Source organism: Drosophila takahashii, chromosome 3R (assembly GCF_030179915.1).
Source record: "Drosophila takahashii strain IR98-3 E-12201 chromosome 3R, DtakHiC1v2, whole genome shotgun sequence".
NCBI classification, from domain to species: domain Eukaryota; kingdom Metazoa; phylum Arthropoda; class Insecta; order Diptera; family Drosophilidae; genus Drosophila; species Drosophila takahashii.
In genome coordinates, this window is record NC_091681.1 from 22,393,346 (window position 1) to 22,414,759 (window position 21,414).

Sequence of the window (21,414 nt, forward strand, 5' to 3'; positions counted from 1 at the left end):
AAAGGATTTGCACGAAATTGCATTTTAATTGTTTTGTTAAATTTCATTTTTGGCCACTCAATATTGGTTGCTGATGGTAGATGGCATTAGCACTTCTTTGGGGACTGCACCTGCCTTTCCCTGGAGATCCCTGGAGAAAGGTGTGTTGAGAACGGGTTCCGTTTATAGGTATTAATTAAAGTTATATTCGGGGGTTTTTGTATAATTTATTATCTATTCATCAAGAATTTTGGGCACACAAAAAGGGTTGAAATTAGTCATTTGTGGCAGATGCAAGAGCAGCTGAATAAAATTAAACTAAAACAGTGTGAGATAATGATATTCACACCTTTTGTATTACGACTTAGGAGTGCATTTAAATTAAATGTTTTATGTAATAAAATGTATAGTTTATTCCTTAAAAAAAACATTTTTTGAGGCTTTGAAGACCCTGTTGCTCGAACACGTTTTGTCCTTCATGTGAAACCAAATTACTTCGTTCCGGCCTCCAGCTAACTAGTCATCAGATAAAAAAGATAATTGCGGTGGTTGCATATAATAAGCGTTTAAATTATGGTAATCCTTTAGTGTATATTTGTTTGCATAAATTAAAGCATGAAAAAATAAACTTTTCATTTAAATATTAGCCTACAAATATTACATAGTTTGCATTAACTATCCTTAATATTTAATCGACGGTAACAGCTCCATTCAAAAAGTTTCTCATGGCAAGTTACGCGTTAAGATCCTTCAAGATAACCACCCTTTTTTTAGATTAAGTATATAATTTGTACGCCTTATCAGCCGGAAACTCGTATTCTCCGCTTTTATCAACTTCATTACGCAATGCTCTCGTATAATTATTTGCCAGGGGAAAAACTCACTCGGCAACAAAAGACTTAAGCCACGAACCTTCTTCTTCTCGATCAAGAGAAGAGGGTAAAATTACGGCATTCGGATATTACTTAATCATACATTTGACTGGTCGACTATATATGCAGAGCACCTTGCAGCCGTGATGGGGCGAAATTGAAATGACAGTTGAGTTTATGACAACGGGGAGGAGCAGCAGTTGAGAGATGAGAATACGAATGGGTATTTTTGGCAATGCGTCAGTTGCAATTACAAGTGACAGGAGGAGATGCACCAGTGGCTGAGGGGCAGGGGGATTGGGAATGGGTATAAAGATCTGCCCGATGACAACCTGCAACTGTCAAAATGTCCGACAGTGGCAAAAACTGTCAGCGGATGGCGGGGCAAATGTGACGCCATATAAAATCAATAAATTATGAAAGCCGAAGGGCGGACTGAGAACTGAGGGCTTCACCTCCCTGTGGCAGTGGCAGCCGGAGTTGCATAATGTATTCTAAGGATGCCAAAAAGGAGTGACGACAAACCGGTTGCAACTCCATCAGACGGCGTCCTTAGGGATTCTCCCGATCGCCTGTATTTGGCGTTGATTGATTTAGTTAGTGGCAAGAAGCACTTCGGTCTCTTGCCTCCTCCTCTTCCTTAATGAATTAATTAATGAAGGCCATAATTAAATTTGCACTTTGTTGCTTGGGCCTGCTGTTGCATGTGCTAATTTATGAGTTTTTAATTATTTTTGCAATTAATGTTGTTTTTTGCACCAGCATTATAATTATTTCCTGGCAACAGGATCAACAGGATATGCTGCTCATTTGTCAGTTGCGAAGCGTTAAATCGAGACCCCAAAAAACAAGCTTCCTTCATCCAAAGGAGGGGCAAGTAACAAAAAAACGAAAGACTCAGGCAACGAACTTGTTTTCAGTTTGGGGCGCCAAAATTTTATATTTTTCAGTTTCGTTTTTTTTTTTTGCAGCTGCTTTTCTCTTGTGTTTTGTTTTTTTTTTTTGGTAATTATTAAAAAGCATTATTTTCTCCGTGGCTCGACAATAGAAACCAGCTAAGGCTTCAGGTGTATTGTTCCAATTTACAACTCACATCGAGAAAACTGTCATTTCGAGAACTCAATTGTTTGGAAATGATTTTCGTGCGGCAGGTACTCGTAGTTTTAAGCGTACATCTCTCTCCATAACCAATTTTTTGGGGGTGAAAACAAGAGAGATCTTCTTTCCACTATGGTTTTTGTGCGATGTGTCTCTGCTGCAGGTGGACTGCTCGAAATGTTCTCAGGCCGAAGTGAATGCCTCTTGGCTGGTACAGTTATAAAACTGTTTTAGATTTTCTTCTCTGTTTTTGTTTTTTTTTGCGAACGTGGGAACTGAATTCTGCAACAATATCCAAAGTTGATGAATAGGTTTCAGTGCCAAATAAAAACCAGGTGGAGCTGGAACTATCGATGAACAAGCGTTGGTTGCGGCGATTAAAATTTGATGGGACCTAAAATGGCTTAAACATGGGGTTTTATGACGAAATAAAAAGATAACCTTCTAAAGGATTTGCATTTTAAACGTTTTACCCACCGATAATATTGACAGTTTAAAGAAAACCAAAACAATCTTTCTCCACCCATCTGAAAGTATAAATATATTCTCACAATTTGTACAATTTCCTTTTTATTTTCCGACACTAATTTCCATTTTCTTGTACCAACATCTCCCATTCACTCTTTCTTTCGATGTACAAATATTTGTGTTATGCATTAAATGGAATATTTTCTGTTTGCTCACCTCACTTTCCTAGCAATTTCACTGTCCATAAATATTTTTAGCTCCGCCAGCTGCTGTCCAATCTCCGATCTGCAATCTGCAATCAAATGACTCGACAACTTTGCAAACACATTTCTTAGGATTTCGGTTTTCTTTTTCCAGCTTTGGCTTAATTGTTTGCAAATTAGCTAATTAGTTAATTAAGACGTGATTACAAGGGCAAGAGCTGTATTCTCTTAGTTCAGGGTTAGTAACCTGATTTGGGCATTTATGAAACCATTTTCAAATTGAAATTACCACGGCCGCTTACAAATTTCCGCAATTTCAGACGAGAGATGAGATAAGCAAACGGAAAACGCAGAGTAAAAACAAAGCAGCCATAACCATACGAAAATTAAGCCAAAAATTTGAAAACAATGAGCTTGAACAACTTAATTGAGATGTTGAGGCTGCAAGCCCTCTTTTAAGCTGGCTTCTTGTCATCGTTAAGGAGTTAATTTATTTATTATCCCCAGATTTTTACGGCTCCATTGTTTTTCGTTTATTCCAAGACGGGGGGCTGCTGAGCCCAAGAATAATAAAATATTAAACGGCAACCGCAGCAGCCGAAAAATGAAAAAACCAAGAGACAAACCACCGAAAGAGGAAGAACCGGCTCTTAGCTAATTAGGAGCTTCGGGGAAAATATATGTAACACCGAAAACCGAAAACCAACTCGAAAATGTTTCTTTTTATGGATGCTCATCTCTGTGCATGTTTCTGTTGTCTCCGCGTCGTTAGCCCTCCTTTTCCTCTCGCCCCAACTCTTTTTCGTTTTATGATGTCGAGAGATTTTGCACCTTATGAGAAAATCTTAAGACTCGCTGGCCATCTCCGCCGCTGCCGTCGCTGCCAATCTTGTTAAACTCGCCTCAAAGCCGCATTGACACTTTGTTGCGCTTTGGCTTTGGTCCCAGAGTTACAATCCATCCAAAACACCGGGCTTCGAGCGGGAAGTTAGTCCGGCATTTCGGCTCTTTGCTCTTTTTTTTATATTTTTCATGTGTCTCTGTATTTGAAAGTCCGTTTGGCTGTCAAAAGCGTTAATTTTTAAGTGCCTAGTGAGAGTTTTTTCTCCCCATCGAGTTCAGTTTTCAGTCTTGGCCAACAGCCACTCAAAGGCGGCTTTCATCTCAGCCTCAGAAGCAGCTGCCGTATAATTGTATGTGTGCGCCGGTTTTTAAGGCTTAATGAGAGCACGGGTTCAAGTGGCAAGTGTCTTGTCTATTTCTTATTTGCAGCATTCTTTGGCCTAAAGTGAACCCATTAATTTGTCGCTTCAAATGGGTTGCCATCTTGGCATTTTTCACCTGAAATTTTCCCACTGACTTGGTTATTGACCCAGCTTTTTCCCTTTAATATTTTTGTAGAAATTTGGCACTTTATTTTGTTACCCGCAGAATAAATTTGCTCACAAAGACCACTATGTATAAATCAAAACAATAATGAAATACAGTTTAAATATTAACAAATAATTACAAAAAAAAATATTATTTAATTTTTAAGATTTCCCTTTAAGTTGTTAGTTTTATTAATTTGATTCCACAATTTTGAATACTTTAGAATCCCCTCATATTTTCAGTTATTCCCACAATAATTTCCATTCCCCGCCTAATAATTTCCTACCCCCGAAAATTGTGCTCCCCCAAAAACCAACAAACCTGCTAGCAATTTACATATTTTATATGTTCTGCTCAGCTAATTGCGAATAAAATGTTGACCCAAAAATTAAACGAACAAGCGAGTTATTTCAAATTTCCGTGGCATGTGAGAACCTTGCTCGAGATGTGGCCCAAGAAAGAAATGCTGGCCTTCATATTTAATTATTTCAAAAATTGCATTTTCCTTCTTCTTTTTTATCATTTCACATATATGTGGCCCGGTGAGTGAGTGTTTGGGGGGGGTGGAGGAGTTGGAGGAGGCCGAGCATGACAGGAGAATTGGACAAGTTGTAAAGGAAATATTTTGATGTTACCGTTATTTCAGCGGCAAGGTAGCCAGTCGATCGTTGTCCGCACCGAATTTATATATATATATAAGAAATATTTTTACTTTTGCTCGTTTCTCAGGCCACTGGAAAAAGAGGCTAATAAACTCAATTAAGCAGAGTGTAAGCGTGTCCAAAGCTTTGGTCTCTGGTCTCTGGTCAAGTGCTGATGTCCGACAGTACATGGCACTTAATTGACCAACTTTGAGTTGCGTTTTTGGCCAGGATTGAGGACTGCGGCCAATGTAAATCCCCAGTCAAAACCAAAACCAAAAACCGATTCGAACGCATTATCATCTCCATAATTCAAATGCAAGGCAAGAGGCATTGCATGACTCAGTGGGATCAGATAAGCGGTTGGCGAAAAATTGTTTGGCCACAGAAATAAATATGAAGAAAGGCGAAAATAAAGCCAAACGTAGAACGGTAGCTGTCGAAACGCTGTTGACACTTTTTCCCCCAGCTTTTTTCATAGAGATAAAACCCAGAGCCCAGAGGGGCTCAGCGTGAGTCGGTGGCACTGGCACAAAGTCAACTGCAATGCCTCCTCATCGCTGATCGCAAGCGTCGCAAACGGCGTGAAAACTGAAAAAACTGAAAAGCCGAATACAAAAGCAACGCAATTTCTAGCCATGACTATGTGGAAAATAGTTACGTCCGTCCCGATGGCAACTCACTGCACAGCATGCGCCAATTTCCCAGGAAACTCAAGTTGAGCGAGGGACCCGGACAGGGCTTGGTAAATATTTTGCCACTGTTTTGAATTTGGTTTTTTGTTTTTCTGTTTATTTCTGCTGGTATGTCTTTTGTTCTTGGCCTGACAATCCAACAAGCAGATGCCTCCGGCTGGCGGGGGAGTTGGAGTCGGAAAGTGGCAGGAAAGTTCAGGGGAAATGATCTGACAGTCTTGGTCTAAATATTTCCTGTTTATAAACCCACTTGGGGGTCACGATCATAAATCAAGCAAAGTCGAAAGGCTTGTCGGAGGTAACTTTAAAACTAATTCTAGTTTTTAAAGAATATTTAAAAAGTATTTTATCAAAATTCTGGTCAACCAAAACTCAACTCAACAAAAAATCAATTAGACATTCCTGTATTTTAAAATATATTTTATTATATGTAAACAATTTGTATTAAAAATATAAATATAAGTCTTTGATAAACAAGAATGTACGACTGCTTCTTAAATCTTTCTTTTTCCCTAATTTTGACGATTTTTCTTTCACCCAGATGTCATTACTGTCCCTTTGTCGACTGCTCCACAATTAATCGTTGTCGCAGAATTCAGGGCGTTCATCGCACGTTAACACTGGCAACGCCCCAAAAGCGGAACAACTTCAACGTGGCTCAATCGATTTCACGGGACTTTCTGAATTTCTGTCTACCCCCGGCTGCTGCAACTCCGATCCTGCCCATCATTCATGGCAACTTGAAGACAATGCGTTGACATTTGCGCCTCATGTTGCTGCTGGGCCTAAGTTATGACCAACAGGCAAAACAAACAGCAATACAGAAATACAGAAATCAATAAGGAGAATCGCAACAAAAGGCCCAAGCATTTTCTCCACTCGCCTATTGTGCGTGTGTGCCTTCTGTTTACATTCGCGTCGATTGTAGCAGCGTGAAATGTCGCAACAATGGCATCATATATTTCCCGAATACTCCTCCATTCGATCCGAGTAATATGTGTGAGTTGCCAGTCTCAAGCGCCCGATGATGCATGGGCGCCGCATCTAACGGTAGGCCAAAGCATTCGGACCCGCGAAAAACAAAAGACTTGGACAACAAACTTTGGTCAGGGCATGGCAATCGATTACGGGTACTCGGGGGTCCTGCGAAAGGCGTCAAGAGATGAGGTCAAAGTGATATAGGAGCCATGGAAATTCGGAATTTCACAAATTTTTTGAAAGGTTTGTGGGCGACCACAAGATCCTTAAGCAAACAATACATTGTGATAATTTATTATTTTATATTTTTTTATTTTGTGGTTTTTGTAAAATTTCCAAATTTTTATAATAATCTATTTAATTACAATTTTTCAATTTTACAATGCATAAATAGTTAATCGTTCACCATTAAAAATATATTTAAAAAGTACCCAAAAATATGATTTACTTTCCTCTAGAAAGTCACAACTATGAGAGTTCCTGTCTAATTTTCTTACATTCTAAAACCATTTCATTTTCACGGAATCTTATCAATAAGATAAGCTTTCCTAAACCTCTAAGATTTAAAATTGAGCGCCTCTAACAGTAGCCATTTCCCCGGATTATCGCTTTTTCTAGGCGTTTCGTTCGTCAGCGTTCCCAAGATTTGAACCTCAGACCAACCGCTTCTGCAGGCTGTCGACCCTTTCACTTCACGCCACTCAAAATTTAATGCGTACGTGCCTGGCCACACAAAATATGGCTTAAAAAGCGGCACAAAATCTCAGCTAACAAAAATGCCCAACAGAAAAAGATTTATTATATTAAATGCACGCATTTAGCGCCACTTAAGACACCACTGGAAAAAAAGCGGCAGCACCAACAACAACAACATGCCAAGCGGAGCAGGAAGTCAACATAATTCTCATCAATACCAATAATAGTTTTTGTTCAGCTTTCGTTTTTGTTTCTCCTTCTGTTTGTGTGTTGCCTAGCCACTTGTAATGATTGTTATGTTTATATTTTTGTGGAGAACGACGTGAGAGCTTGGCAGCAACAGCAGCGAGTTGCAAGTTGCAGGTTGCAAGCGCCAGCGCCAAACTTCAAATGACATTGCAGGAGGCGCAGAAGCGAGCACATCAAATAATACTACAAATAATAACAATAATAATAACAACAGGCAATTTCATAAAATGCAGCACGTCCGCACGGCCACAAATCGAACCAGCTTCGATGATGGTTGCAGCTTCTGCAGCAACAGCAACATCGGCCATTGCAAGTTGCAACTGCAACATCGGCGAAGTGAAGTCAATAACAACAACCATGACAATAACAACAAAACAGCAGGAGAAGCACAAACTGGCTACTGGCTTTCGACCAGGCTTCCTGCAAGCCCAGTTCAAAGTTATTTTCAAATTGATTCGGATCTATCTTTAGACGGACATTGCCAGGAGGCCAGAATAAAAATAAAATAAAAATTATTTTTATGCCACGATGAAGAAATATCAATAAATATTAAGGAACTTGGGACTTGGTTGGTACATTTATAGGTAAAGGAGTTATATTTTATAACATAATAACGTTTAAAATAACTAATAAGACATATCTTTAAATTTAAGAACCTTAATTTACTAATACAATATAAACAAATTAATGTCATTAAAAGTTGTACAATTAAACAAAATTATTAAAAATGTAATGGCTTAAGGACGAAAGGCATTTCCAAAATTATTATTATTTTATGTTTTTTTTTTATTTATTATTTTATTCGCTTCAACTTTAAATATTTAACTTAAGACTTGGACAGGGCTTAAAAGTCGCTGGGTCATTTCCTTTCGGGCAATTTACTACGCTTTCCTTGCCGGTCGCTGGCAATCAGTGTTCAGTAGCTGATAATTACGTTTCCCTGTGGTTTCCCTTTCATGGGGCGTTTTCAATTTAATTTTGGCCCCGACCATCCTGCCGAAGACCTTTCACAATCTGCGCCTGGTCGTGTGACTTTTAACGCACATTTTCAGCCACTTTAACGCCGCCGAGCAGGGAGCTCGAAGTGATGGTCAACTGGGGGGACTCATAAGGGGGTCGGGGTTGGTCGCATTGACATAACACCTCATAATTTGCACTACACGTTGAAGGCTGCTGCCACGCCCCCTGCACACGCACTGCGCATGGAGTGACTTTCGCCTTGAGAATTCTCAAATTGCTGCTGGCGAGAAGGTGCACGCAAAAAAAACGTATTTTCCCTTTATTATTTTATTTATTAAGTCCTTAAAAATAAGTCTTAGTTTTTATTTATAATTTAAATGATACCCTTAAGCTCAAGCTTTTGGATGGATTAGTTAAACACACAGATTATACTGAGACACCTTTTAAAAAAAAACATGTTTTAAATTTTAATTGAGTTCCTTTATTTTTTAACATAATAACATTCCCTTAAAATTAAATGAATTTTTTTTAATTTCCTATTAATTTTTAAATTTGAAATATTTTTTATATTGGGTCCCTCATATATGTAAAAAATATATTCGTACTACCTTATTATAAAGGTTTTAAATTTTTCCCTATGTGTAGACCTTGTGGAAGGTGGAAAAGAAAGTGTCGTCATCAGCGTCAACACGTTGGAATCGCCGGGGTGTCACTGTTGCCACCGCGATCAGCGGCATCTGAGGCTCCATCTGAGGGTCTGGAGTCCAGTCTCAAACACCCAGACCATCAAATCTGGCCGGCGCTCGCCGATTCCGCCACACCCCGAATCACTTTTACATGGCCGCGGGGCGCTCACAAGGCTCCGGCACGGCACTTTCTTTTGCGCGTGTCCAGCTGGGATCCGATTTTTGCGTTGTTCACACTTTAGGAAAGTTTGGTTTGGGCCACGCAGGGCCGTGAGGTGCGAAGACATTGTCGCCCGAAGTGTGGCCATCATCATCAATGGCAGCGACATCATCTGGGTAAACAGCTTTTCAGCATCGAAAGCAATCGCCTTTTGTTGTTGAACATAAGTGTATATAATTTATATGGAAATTGTCTGGCCCAGTAATGTCATGCATTTAATGCTTAATTTATACAGATTTTTATTTTCGTACCCTCAGCAATTTTCGGTTTTTTTTTGTTTTTGTCGATTTTTTTTAGGTTACAGGAAAATGCTTCGCTGGGTCTATAAAGGCTGTAATGACTGGCCTGGGAAGTTCATTGCTGAAATATTTAATTGTTCATAAATATTTTATCATATTAATTATGAATTTCATTTGCCATTCCCAGGGAAACTCATTTTTAGCAGGCTGCCAACAGTCATTAGTTGGAGACGCTCTAATAAGCACAAGCCGAAAATGATGATGATGTTGCACAATGGTTTGCAAGAGGGGATTTTTATTGAAATTTAATATTCGACTTCTTAGAAAAATTATCCATTTCCATTTTGAAACCAAAAGTAAATGATAAAAAATGAAACAAAGCTCAAAACATTTATAATGCAATATTGAAAAGACGTCTTTAATTCAATGGAAATAAATTCTTTAAAAATTACATTCAATAAATTTTATATTGTCCCATTTTAAAATTATTTGTCTGACATTATTGGTATCTCGACTTTTTGACCCACTGTACCCCAAAATGTCATGCCCGAAAATGTTAATAAAATTATTATTAGTCAGTAAGCCGCAAGTTGAGACGCTCAAGAGAGCTCTCCCGAATGGACACGCAAACATTTCCCCAAAGAAAGCTAAAGCCGTGGACAAACAATCAAAGCGACTCGCAAAAAAGCACTGAAATTAAATGCTCGGGAGAAATTGCTTACATTATTATTGTATTGTCTTGTATTAGTTAAGGTGTATTTATAATTCTGTGGAGGGAAATTGCATGGCATGTGGGCCCAAGTGGCGCCACTTTGACGTCTTCGACTTGGAGGACTTTGACAGACCTCCAGCCGCAGCTCTCCCGAACCAACTAACTCCCTCCCACATTTACGTGCCCGGAATGGTGGATCAAGTTGCCAAAGTTCCAAACGGTTTCAGGCGTAACTAATTACGAAAACATCGCCACAGGAAAGAAGATGCCAAACAAATACTAATTGGTGGCTAACTCGATGCTAGCTCTTAACTATGCTGTAAAAATGAATAATCGTGTTATGCTAAACACTTGTGACAGACTGAGGCCTGCGCGCCTGCTTTATATGCAAATGTTTTCTCCTCTATTTTTAATGACTGACAAAGCTTGATCATCACTGCAGATAGACGTTCTTCCCCACAGATAAACTGGGCAAAAGGGCGTGAACCAAATTGAAATGTTTTCATCGTTTTTACAAGCTCTTCAAATCCAAGTTTCTTTTTTTTGGAAATTCATTTTCGGTTCACACGCGAATAAAAAACGAAGCACATAACGTACAAAATGAACAGAAATACGAAAAATTTTAATACAATTTAATTTGCTACCATTTTTTAACTGCCCCTCCTCGCTGCCAGTTGACATTCACATTTTCATTTCGCGTAATTACAGAGCGACCAACCTGATGCGAAGTGACCAAGCCGAAGGGGTCTCCACGAATCGGGGTCACCTGGCCAGCTCCTGCTCACTGAGCATGCTCATCCAGTCGAGCTCCCTGTGTATAATTAGAGCTGAAAGCATATTTGTCAAGTTTCGGTTTCAGTCCGGGGATCCGCGGATCCGAGGATCGTCGTCCAGATCAACAGGATGCGATATGTTAATGACAGAAGCGTTGCCTGTAGGTTTCCAGCTTGGGGAGCGCAACCGAATTGAGTAATTGTTAAAATTTTTTAGAGAACTGAGTAAATTGAATTTTCAACGGGGTGTTTCGTGAATTTTTATTTACTTCTCCTTTGACTTCTGATAAAAAATTAAGTTAAGTTAGAGGCAACTTTTCAGACCAAGTTTATAAAAATAGAAGCCACTTAATCTAAAATCCTCAAAATCTTCGTGTTAATGTATAATTAAAGTTCTATTTTTCCCTTAGCCGATTCGAAAATGTAGTGTTAAAATCTTTAAATTTCCCACATTAACGAAATGCGAAATGCCAGATGTCCACAACAAGTTTTGTCAACTTAATTGACTTTTTGTAAACAATTCTGCTGAAAAAAAGAGGTAATAAAAACCAAAACAAAGTTTAAGAAAGGATAAGCATTGATTAGTCGAATCGACGAGTACCCTAATATGTTTTTAGAGATTTCTTTAATGGGAATATTTAACCTTTTCGATATAATGTAATAGAATTTTCGTTTTTCCAACTGAATTAAATCAAAATTATAATATGTAAATAACAATTATTTATTTTTAGTTAAATTTTTTTATTTTCGAATTTTAAAATACTGTTTGTATCAATAAGCTTACTTTTGCAGCCTTAAAGCCTTACAAAACTAAATAAATGTACAAATTTATCAGATGATTTCCTAAGAAGCTTCAAAGGATTATACATATCCACAGACGGGTGATACTCCTGGCGAGGGTATATAAAAGCAAAGCAACGTGAACCACAACTAATTCAATAATGAACACATATCAATAAGCACACAGTGCAGCTGTGGACAAGTGACTTGGCCGGGCTTTCAAAAACACTAAACACGAGCTTCCAAGATGCCCCAAGCAGGCAACAATTTGAGCAAAAAATAAATGTAGAAAAACAAACAGAGCGCAGCATGTTGCCTGACAGGAGTAGCAGGAACAAAAAGCCACCACAAGCAGCTACAATAATTAAAAGAAAAAAATTTAATTGATGCATTAAAGCTGGTAACGTGTTTTCCACTCGGTTCCCGGGCAAGTTTTTTCCGCCGCGACTTTAAGCCACAGAGAGAGATGATGACTGCCTCGTCTGCACTATTTTTAACTGACTAGGACCTCTTAACAGGTTGAAGAGCAGAGCTCATTTAAGTTAGTACTGCCAGTCGTGGCATGTTGTTTAAAATATTTACATTAAAATTGTTTGCATTGACTCGGCGGATGTTCCCCCTGGGCGGCGGATATCTTAGGTTTTTCTCCAAACATTTTTGGAATTTTGATTCGCTGGCTTAAGTTTCTATAAAAAGCTGTAAAAACAAATGACTTAAACGACGAACTCAGAACTTAAAGTACTACAAAATCTGGTTACTTCAGCTTGAATGCTTTGGGCTAGTACTTTATTGACAACAGCCGCCTAAAAAACAATCAAAGGACATCTGCCTCACGAACAAAGTTCACTCTACGCACCGTCATTATATTATATCCATTATGCGGAGCAAAAGACAGAGGGAAAGAGACGTTGACTTTGTCTAAGATAAATTGAATTAGAGACGCCAAACGCGCACATTCATCATCCATCCGGCCCGTGGGGATGGGGACATATGATAGATAGTCGCTGGAGGGATAAAAAACCCGAAGATGTACCGAAACCGAGGTCGTACCCTCGCAGACAAATAGTAGGAGTAGACATTTTAATTTCCCGAAAATAGACTGCCAGATGAATGGCATTCCCCGAGTCCTTCGGGGGTTCATCCCATCTTTCCTCTGTTCTCGTTAAGTGGCAGGGAAACTAGAGCGGCCTGCGTATTCTTCGTTTTTTAAGGATGACCTGGAAGATGCCCCGGCATAGAACTCAAGGACTAAGCCGCTGCGATGCGTAGGCAGCGAATGAAAGGAGTGGATCTTGAATTTCCCCCTTTTTGTGCCTCGCTTTTGAAGAAAACTAAATCCTTTTGCTTATTTTTTCAAGGTGTGGCCATGCAATCTGGGCTCCGCTCCCGATACGTGTTTATTGTCTTGATTTATAGACCACGGAACATCTTTTGCCGGCTTAGGTTGGCAAGAAGAAACTGCCGAAGAATGGCAGGAAAAGGATTCAAGTCAGGCCTCTTGCGGCTTATTAGTTGCGCTGGATTAAATCGCAAGAAGGGATTGAGCTCGTTGTTTTTGGGCTGTGCCTGCTGCGAGCACGGAAGCAGCTGCAAAAAGGATTAACTACCAATTTTTTTATGGGGGTTCAAGAAGTTCCTAGCTTAAATAGTACTATATACCACGGTCTCTGGGCCAAGCTTCAAAGCGACGCCAATGAGGCAGACCAACCTGTTGCCGGCTTTTCAATAATTTTCTTTTCCTGCATCGACCACAACAACTGGGAAGGCAGTAGCAGACGACAACGATTGAAATGCTGTTTGTGATTTTTAATTGAGGAAAAAACAAGAATAAAAGGCGAGATTGTGAAATCGAAGCACTGATTACCCTATAAATAACAAATTATTGTTAATATTATTACTTGAATAATATTATCTTGAAAAATATTTTCTAATCCTAACAACCATTTTAAATCATTGTAAGGGTTTTAAAAAAGAGGTTTGATTCTTAAAAATATGTTTAGTAATCAGTTTTTTTAAGACTAAGTGGTTCTTAAAAAAAGAGTATAAGATTGTGATTTCCGACCCTTTTGCGCTGCAGGTCGGATTCGGTTTCGAGTTCGGGATGTCTGCTAATTAATAAACGCAGTGCCCCAAGTATAGGAAGCCGAATCAGGGGGGGCGGAGTGGGAGCAGAGTGAGCGACTGGCTCCCCGACGCCGCCTCAGATGCCACTTGGCATAAATGCACACTTTTAACATTTCTCGGATTCTCCAACTGCAGCTACTACGGGCGAAACGTGAATCTTATGACAGTTCGCCAATGTCGCCAACTGGCCGCCGGCGACTCAGAGAAGGAGAAAAAATAGCAACAGAAAGGAAAACAAGTTGCAGTAGGAATATTAAGAATTGTCATACTGAAAAGTCACAGATGCCAAGAGAGTCAATGCCAAGCTACTGCCAGCCCCAGCGGAAAGAAAGCTAAGTATCAAAAGAGATCGAAGATGATATACTCTAAGCTAAGCAGTAATTAATAAAACTACCTATTTACAAAAAAAATTAATGACTTTTTTAATTTTTATTAAAAAGAATATTTAATATTCCTTTATATCGTTTTGATCCGAAATATACAGAGATTTTATTATACAAATATATAGATTTTTTATGAACCATTATTTTAAAATTCATTTTTTAAATATTTATCCTCATATTTAGTTTGGTTTGTATTTATTTCAAGATCTCTGGAATAGTTTTACTATTAACATTCCTTAAAGAGTATATCATAATAACAGAATCCCGTCCAGCAAGTTAAGCTCGTTTGTATCTGTGTTGATTTTTGTATTTTTGAGTTATTGTTTGGCACAAAAGCGTGTCCTGTTTAATTTATAAGACTGCGGCCTTAACATAATTCCGCCGTTATAAAACAATATTTACGATTTTACTACAGAACATAAAATCGTAAATGAAGAAACCTTTTGTACCGGGAATCATGCCGCGTAACTAATTGCCGAAATGACAATGATTTCAGCGCTCTTATGAGCTTCGCTTTCTCACCGAGTTTTTCCCATTTTCCTTAATTTAATTACAAGTTTTATTTGGCTGCGTATATGCTCGATTGTTGCGCTAATTTCGACGCGTCGGCGGTGTTGATTACAACTGAAAATTTGTTCACTCGAATTTAATTTTTTATTACACCTCTCATTTGATGGTTTTGTTTCCGCAGTCTGCAATTATTTTGACGGCTGATGCGTGAATACCTTTGTTTCAATGCCTTGGCCAACGAACTTGAAGTGATCAAAACCCAGGCTAATGCGACAAGTGTCAACGGAAGCTCCCTAACAGTTTTACAAGTTTATTAATTTATGATTGCAACAGCTATAAAATAAACTATTTGTGTTACTAATTAACAAAACGTTGGGGTGGGAAACAAATGTAAAATGCTATATACTTAGAATATTATCTTATTTTTATTTACTCTGAATTTATAGAATTTTCTTTCCTTAGCATTAAACTACATTTTATCATTTGCCACAGATCTAGGGAGAAAACTTACCCTATGAAAACCTATTTATTAGAACTAAATTTACATAATTTACATAATTTACACGAAAAACGTATATAATAAGGGAAAACTATAAGCCCAGTAAAGGAAAAATCTCGTTAACAGATATATTGATTTTTATTATGTTTAGTCTTTCAAATAGAGTTATATTTCTTCATCGAACTACTCCTGACCGCCGCCGGCATGAGATCCTGTTGAAGGACTGGGCGCCCGACTGTTGGCCGGACTGCTGCTGGGGGGCGTGGCATCTGGACTTCGACCCAGAGGCACCAACAACGGACCCATGGGACGGCGGGCACGAGGAGCTCCGCGTGTTCCCCGACTAATGGGCGTGGCGGTCTTGGAACGAGGTCGTCCTGGTCCGCGTTTGCAGGACATTCCCGGCGATTGTCCAGAGGGACTGGATCCGTAGTCTACGGAAAGAAGAAGATTTCATTCATAAGAACACAGTTTTAAACTAAGAAAATTTACCATTACCTAAAAAGATAATTGAATTATTTTAAGAGCTTAAATATCCTGTTTAAATATTCTAAAAAAATGAAAAATCTTTTAAAACTACAAAAAAAATTCCAAGGACAACGGTTGCATCTGCCAACCAAAGCTGTAATACAACTGCGTTCAGATTCCATTAGTTGAATGAAAAACGAGCAGATCAAGTTGAACAAAGGATAAGCAACTTTCTTGCTAATTCCACAGGCATTTGTCACCGCACGTTTCATCGTATCCTCGCATTTACTCGTTTGTCCCTGCAATGCATGCAATTGTGGTTTTTTTAATTGCCAAAAGTCCCCCCAAAAACATTCTGGCCAAGTTTAATTTATGCAACGTTGCGTATTTGCCATTGCGATTATGTCTCCATTTTCGGCCAACAGCACAGAAACGTGTTCCTGTCACGTGTGCCCCCCGTTCCCCGCTCCCCTCGTCTGGCGTCTGGGATTTTAAGCGGATTTATTCAATTATCATTTGTCGTGCGCCTGAAAATTCAACTGAAAATTGCCACATTGTTGCAGTATTTTTCTCCCTTTAAATCGGCATTTGTTTGACTTTAAATTTGGGAAATTTACCATGTCACACATGCGAATTGCTTTGAGGAATAATGAATTAAATTGGCAACAATCTATGCGATGTTACGTGTTCATGGAAATGCTCTAGGCATTAATGTCCAAATTAGTTGTAATTTTTTCCATTTCTACAAGTCAATTTGAAATGTGCGGAAGTGACAAGGGGAAGTGATAATGCAGCCAGATGTAAATCTTTAAGCAAATATTTGGCCTGACTTGCATGCGACTGAAAAGGGGAGCACTTTTAAGAAAGTTTTATCTGGATGTATTTACTTTAAGGGGGGGCCTTATTGAAAATGTTTGTGTAATGTAAAAACGCCTGGTACTGCGTTAAAATTGTCACGTACCACAAAGTGGAGGCAATATTCCTGCGGGCTGTAATCGAGACTTATCCAAAAGAAATAAAAATGAATAAAACGAAAGGGGGACCGGTAGATCGACCACAAAGCAATATGGAGATAATAACCACCACAGGGGGAGGGCATTGAGTACCCGAAAATACTTGTTCCGGTAAAAGGCAGCGATAAACGTGATTATGACAAGCGATTAGCGACAAGTGACACTCGATTCAACAGAGGGGGGAAATCCTTTTAAAGGGGTTCTTTCTTGTGGAGTTTGAGTTGCGTGTCGGAAGGGAAGGAACTTTCACTGAAGAAACGACTTTGTAACTGTCTTATCTTAAAATTCTTTTCAACTTTGTATATAATCTTAATATTTTCTTGAAAAACTGCTGTGAATTCATATTAATTTAAAGCCACAAAAACTATAATTAATAATATTTAAAATTTAGTAGAAGTCATTTCTTTGTTCTAAATAAATTAAATATTTTTTCATCAATAAGAGCTATAATTTTATTCTCTAGAAAACGAGAAAAGTTTTATAAAATCACTGAAATTATAAATTAGTTTTAAAAAAATGCTCTGCCATGTTTAATTTTTTCTCCTAACAATCTAACACATATTTTCTACGAGTGTGCTTACCTTCTTCGCTTAGCGGGACGCCGACATTGTCGCCACCGCCACTAACTTCCTGCTGCGGCAGGGGTGAAGACGCTCCCGTTCCCGCTCCTATTCCCGCCGCTGCCTGCGTCGGCGTGGCCGGTACCGCTGCGGTCGCCGTCTGCGTCGGCGTCAGCACGCGCGGAATAGAGCCGTGTCCGCCGCCGCGCCGCGTGCTGCCCCTTGGACGTCCTCGCTTGGTGCCGCGCGGGTGGTGACGTCGCCGCATCGGCGAAATGCCGCTCAGGTCGCCGAGGAAGTCTGCAAGGAGAACAGAAATTTATAGCTGACTTGGTATTGATTAATTGCGGTTGGGCCCGATCCACAAACATCTGGCCCAATATATATCAAAAAACAAACATTAAAATTGGGAGTTTCGTTACATTTACCACAATTTTATGGCTCGCCAACCCAAATGCTTAATTAATGGGGATGGCTTGGGTTTTTTGGACGGCTGCTTGACGGGGATCCCTTCTTGGGTTTCCTTACAGAGATCTCTATAGCGCCGCCAGCACCCACTCTATCCATCCTATCCTATCCAACCATCGTTATTTGTGCCATGACCATATTTGCGCATTTAACGTGTTACTTTTTATGCCCCAGAGACAATGGCAGCAGCAAACAAGTTCAACTTTTATCGTGGCCCAGACTTCACCGAAATGCCAAAGAAAAATAAGCGAAGTGCCATATTTCCATATTACATGGAATTCTTAACCCACGGATATCCGCATTCAACTACTTGTTCTGTCTGGCTAACAGAAAAATGTTTTTATATACTAAAGAAATAAATTACATGGCGTAAAGAATTATTAAAATATTTTTTCGACATTTTTTTTCATAAATTTTAAAAATGTTCTTAAATTTTTAAAGTAAAAAAAATGTTGCTGAAATCGCAAATTCTAGGGTTAACCATATATATTTCAATTGTTATATGTCACCGACTTTAGACGGCTTAACTGTAAATTGTATAAATAAAACAGAGACAACAAACAAATAAACAACGGCGGGCTCGAAAAAAAGTTGCAATCAGCGGGCAGACGAACATTGTCAGACAACAATGTTGTTGTTCTACTGGTTCTATTTCCCCAGTTGTTGTTAGGTACGAGTGTATCTTGTCTGGTGTTTGGCGACAGTACCTGGCGCTCAGCTATTTCGGTATGCAACGCACACAAGTGCCAACAGCATCATCATCATCATGGGCTACCATCGATCGATGATCATCACTTGATGAGATCGCCATTATTGTCTAGTCGGTGCAGTGATCATCGCCATCGACAGTCGCCAGAGGAATTGTCTACAAGATACACGGTGGTGTGTTGTCCCCAACTCTGTAGCCATGAAAGAGAGAGGCCCACAGCAGTTTGTCTCCTTTTAATGATAGGGTTTACTTTTACTGTTACAACGAGAACGAGAACAACTTGAACCACGGCAATGCAATATTATTGAACTAAACTTTGGATTTCCACAGCCATAAGTTTTATCAATAATATTCAATCCAAGGCAATTCACACAGCCCAGAAGAGGTTTTTTTTGGCAATTTGTTCTTGGCTTGTTGCTGCTTTTGCCATGTATTTCGGTCAAACGTCGCGGCATTGCAGCAAAACATCAAAAACACCAAAAAGAACCAAAGTTTCGCTTTTTAGCATAATTCAGCTGTCAACCAGGGGCAAGGGGAATTGCTGGAAAATACCAGGCACAATGAAAATGTTGAGCTTGATGGATGAAGTCTAGCTAGGGTTAGGCTCGATGATTAGGGAATGACAGCTGAAAAGAGGGGTTAAGAATGGCTTTTTATGAAAAACGTAGGTAAGGGAGATTTACTAAGAAAATATTAAGGAATTTTGATTATTACGATGTTAATATTTAAAGAGCACTTTTATACACCCTAACCAACAAATTAATAAATTTAGTACAATACATTTGTTTTACTTGATTAAAACTCTACATACTTTAAACCTTTACATTATATTTAATTATACATAAATAAAATGAATAGTTTTAAAATCTACCGTTTCTAACCAAGCCGAAAGGACTCTAACTAGCCCATCAGAAGTTCTCCAAAAAATCCTTTGACACTACGCCTCTTGTACACCCACCCACCGAACTTCAGCCTCTACTATCAATAGCAAGTATTCCGTTCGCCCCAGTTGCATTTATGATTGTAATAAATATTTTCGCTTTTGTTTGATTTGCTACTGCTTGTCGGTTACATTTACTTCGTCTGGGGCCCTCTCCATATTGCCAATCGACACGAAAGGCCAAAAGAAATAACAACAACGAAACTGCAGCAAGCAAAATATGACAAAAAAAAAGAAGCGGGAAGTAAAAAAAAATAATCGGCAAAGAAGTAAGCTCAGCCCGGCAGCAAACGAGAGAGAATCAAGAATCCGGCGAGCATAATCGGATTTCACAAATCATTCATTCAATTATCTAATTGATTTGACTGATGATCATTTGTGAACCTTGATCCTAGCTCCCTGGGCCCGGTGCCAAAGTCAATGTGACGCATGTTTGTTACGCCTGATAAACGAAGTGAAAGAAGGGAATCACGGCCCGAAAGGCCTCACCTTTGACTGTAATGCGCCGGCCATGACTAAGTTGCTCTCTGGATCTTTTGGCTCCTTGGCACTTCTTTACCCGGCCACCACCGGGCCCACCTCAGATTTGCAGGCTTAGATTACATTTCGCTGTTGTTATTGCCGGCTACTGTAAGCCATAAAAAGTCGAATAAATTGCGATTCTTATCTGTGGGAAATTGTTAATTTTTTAACGGATTTACCAAAGTCGACGGTGATTTGGAGAGAATTGCATCCGTAGAATAAGACCTATTTTAGCTGGATTTATGTTCGAAGCTTGTCTTAAACTTAAGCTTTGAACTATCTTATTTTAGTTTTTAGTTTAGTTTAGTTTTTTTAAATGTGTAACATTAAAAATAAACAATTAAACGGCATTTCGTAGACATTTTTTCTGAAATATAACGTTTGTACTGATTAAAAAACATATATTTCTAAAACTAAGAACAAATCGCTGCTATTTTTTACGACATCATATATTTGAAATCGTATAACACTTGAAAACAGTTACTTTTGACGCCATTTAACATTAAATCACATATAAAAATACTCGTATTCGGGCCGCGACACGGGCTTGGAAAGATATAGCAATCGGATCTGGTGAAGGCGCCATCCCTGGGGTGTGAACTTCTTCCGCGGAGGCGGTTTGACAGTCAGGACATCGTAGATATGATCCGGGTGATAGCAATGTGGTGGAAACTGGGGAGTGATCTTCGGTTTCGACAGGCTGAGAATGCGGGGAGTTATCCTGGCCTTGAGCGCGGCCTTTCGGATGGGAAAGCGCAGTTCGGCCCACCATTTGTCCTCGATGTCGGCGTTGAAGAAACAACAGGGTTTTGTGGGCGGCTTGAAGGGTCGCCCCTTGTCATGGAGTGGTGGCTGTCCCCAGACAATTATCGGGGAATACGGATGGACCGGATAGATGTACTCGTGCTTCGGCGTCATTTTCCGTTCCAGCGGAGTGGCCAACTTGGCAACTTTCTCCTGAAATTCCTCGGGATCGATTTGACGTGGCTTTCTGGCGCATGGCAAGTACTTGGGAAAACAGGGTATGGGCTGCTTGACCGGCTCCGGCAGTTCCTTCGGCATGGCTTTGGTGGCGGCCCATTCGTAGAAGTCCCTCCAGTGAGCCTTCTTCATCGGTCCCGGAATCTGCCAGCGGGTCAGATAGCGCTTCTCCCGGTAGAGACGACGCTGGATCGGCTTGGAGTTCCGCTCGCACCATTCCACCCAACTGGGCGGCGGTTTCACCTCGCTGACGATGCTCGCCTTGTTTTCATCCATTATGATACTCATCGTGACGTGACCCGATTAACGATTTAAAATCACTTAAAATTTAGCAAAGGTTCAAATCTTTATCTAATAGAAAAAATATGAAATTTTTGTGTTCTTATGGCGGAGGTTGTTAATAAAATAGTAAAGTTCCCGACTCGTTGAGATATAAAATGATACTGACAACTGAATGGGCGCCTACTTGAGCAGGACATTTTGTATAGAACCGATTTTAAAAATAATTATAAAATAACAATTCATTTTACAGCCCCTATAGTGTCAAGAAGGTGAGATATAGGAGACTCACTCCTCTATCATATAATATTTCTTCCTAGTTAGTAGTAGATATTAGG

The 21,414-nt window shown here is 39.4% G+C and overlaps 2 protein-coding genes across 2 annotated transcripts in view; both read right to left on the minus strand.

The window, feature by feature from the left end:
• Positions 1-15,258: 15,258 nt before the first annotated feature.
• The window catches only part of Ino80 (chromatin-remodeling ATPase INO80), a 37,337-nt gene continuing 31,181 nt past the window's right edge, over positions 15,259-21,414 (minus strand). Inside the window, exons 13-14 of the mRNA XM_017138793.3 lie at positions 17,199-17,477; positions 15,259-15,570 (exon numbers count right to left, since the gene is read on the minus strand). Coding sequence (XP_016994282.2) covers positions 15,320-15,570; positions 17,199-17,477 — 530 coding nt within the window. The 3' untranslated portion in view covers positions 15,259-15,319. The remainder of the gene's footprint in view (positions 15,571-17,198; positions 17,478-21,414) is intronic.
• On the minus strand, positions 20,248-21,232 carry LOC108055948 (uncharacterized). The gene has a single exon (XM_017139572.3). The coding sequence runs from the start codon at positions 21,083-21,085 to the stop codon at positions 20,324-20,326; it is 762 nt and encodes a 253-aa protein (XP_016995061.2). The 5' UTR covers positions 21,086-21,232; the 3' UTR covers positions 20,248-20,323.

Bases quoted from the DNA above. Each gene is read 5' to 3' on its own strand.
- LOC108055948 (XM_017139572.3), bottom strand. From the start codon at position 21,085: ATGAGTATCATAATGGATGAAAACAAGGCGAGCATCGTCAGCGAGGTG.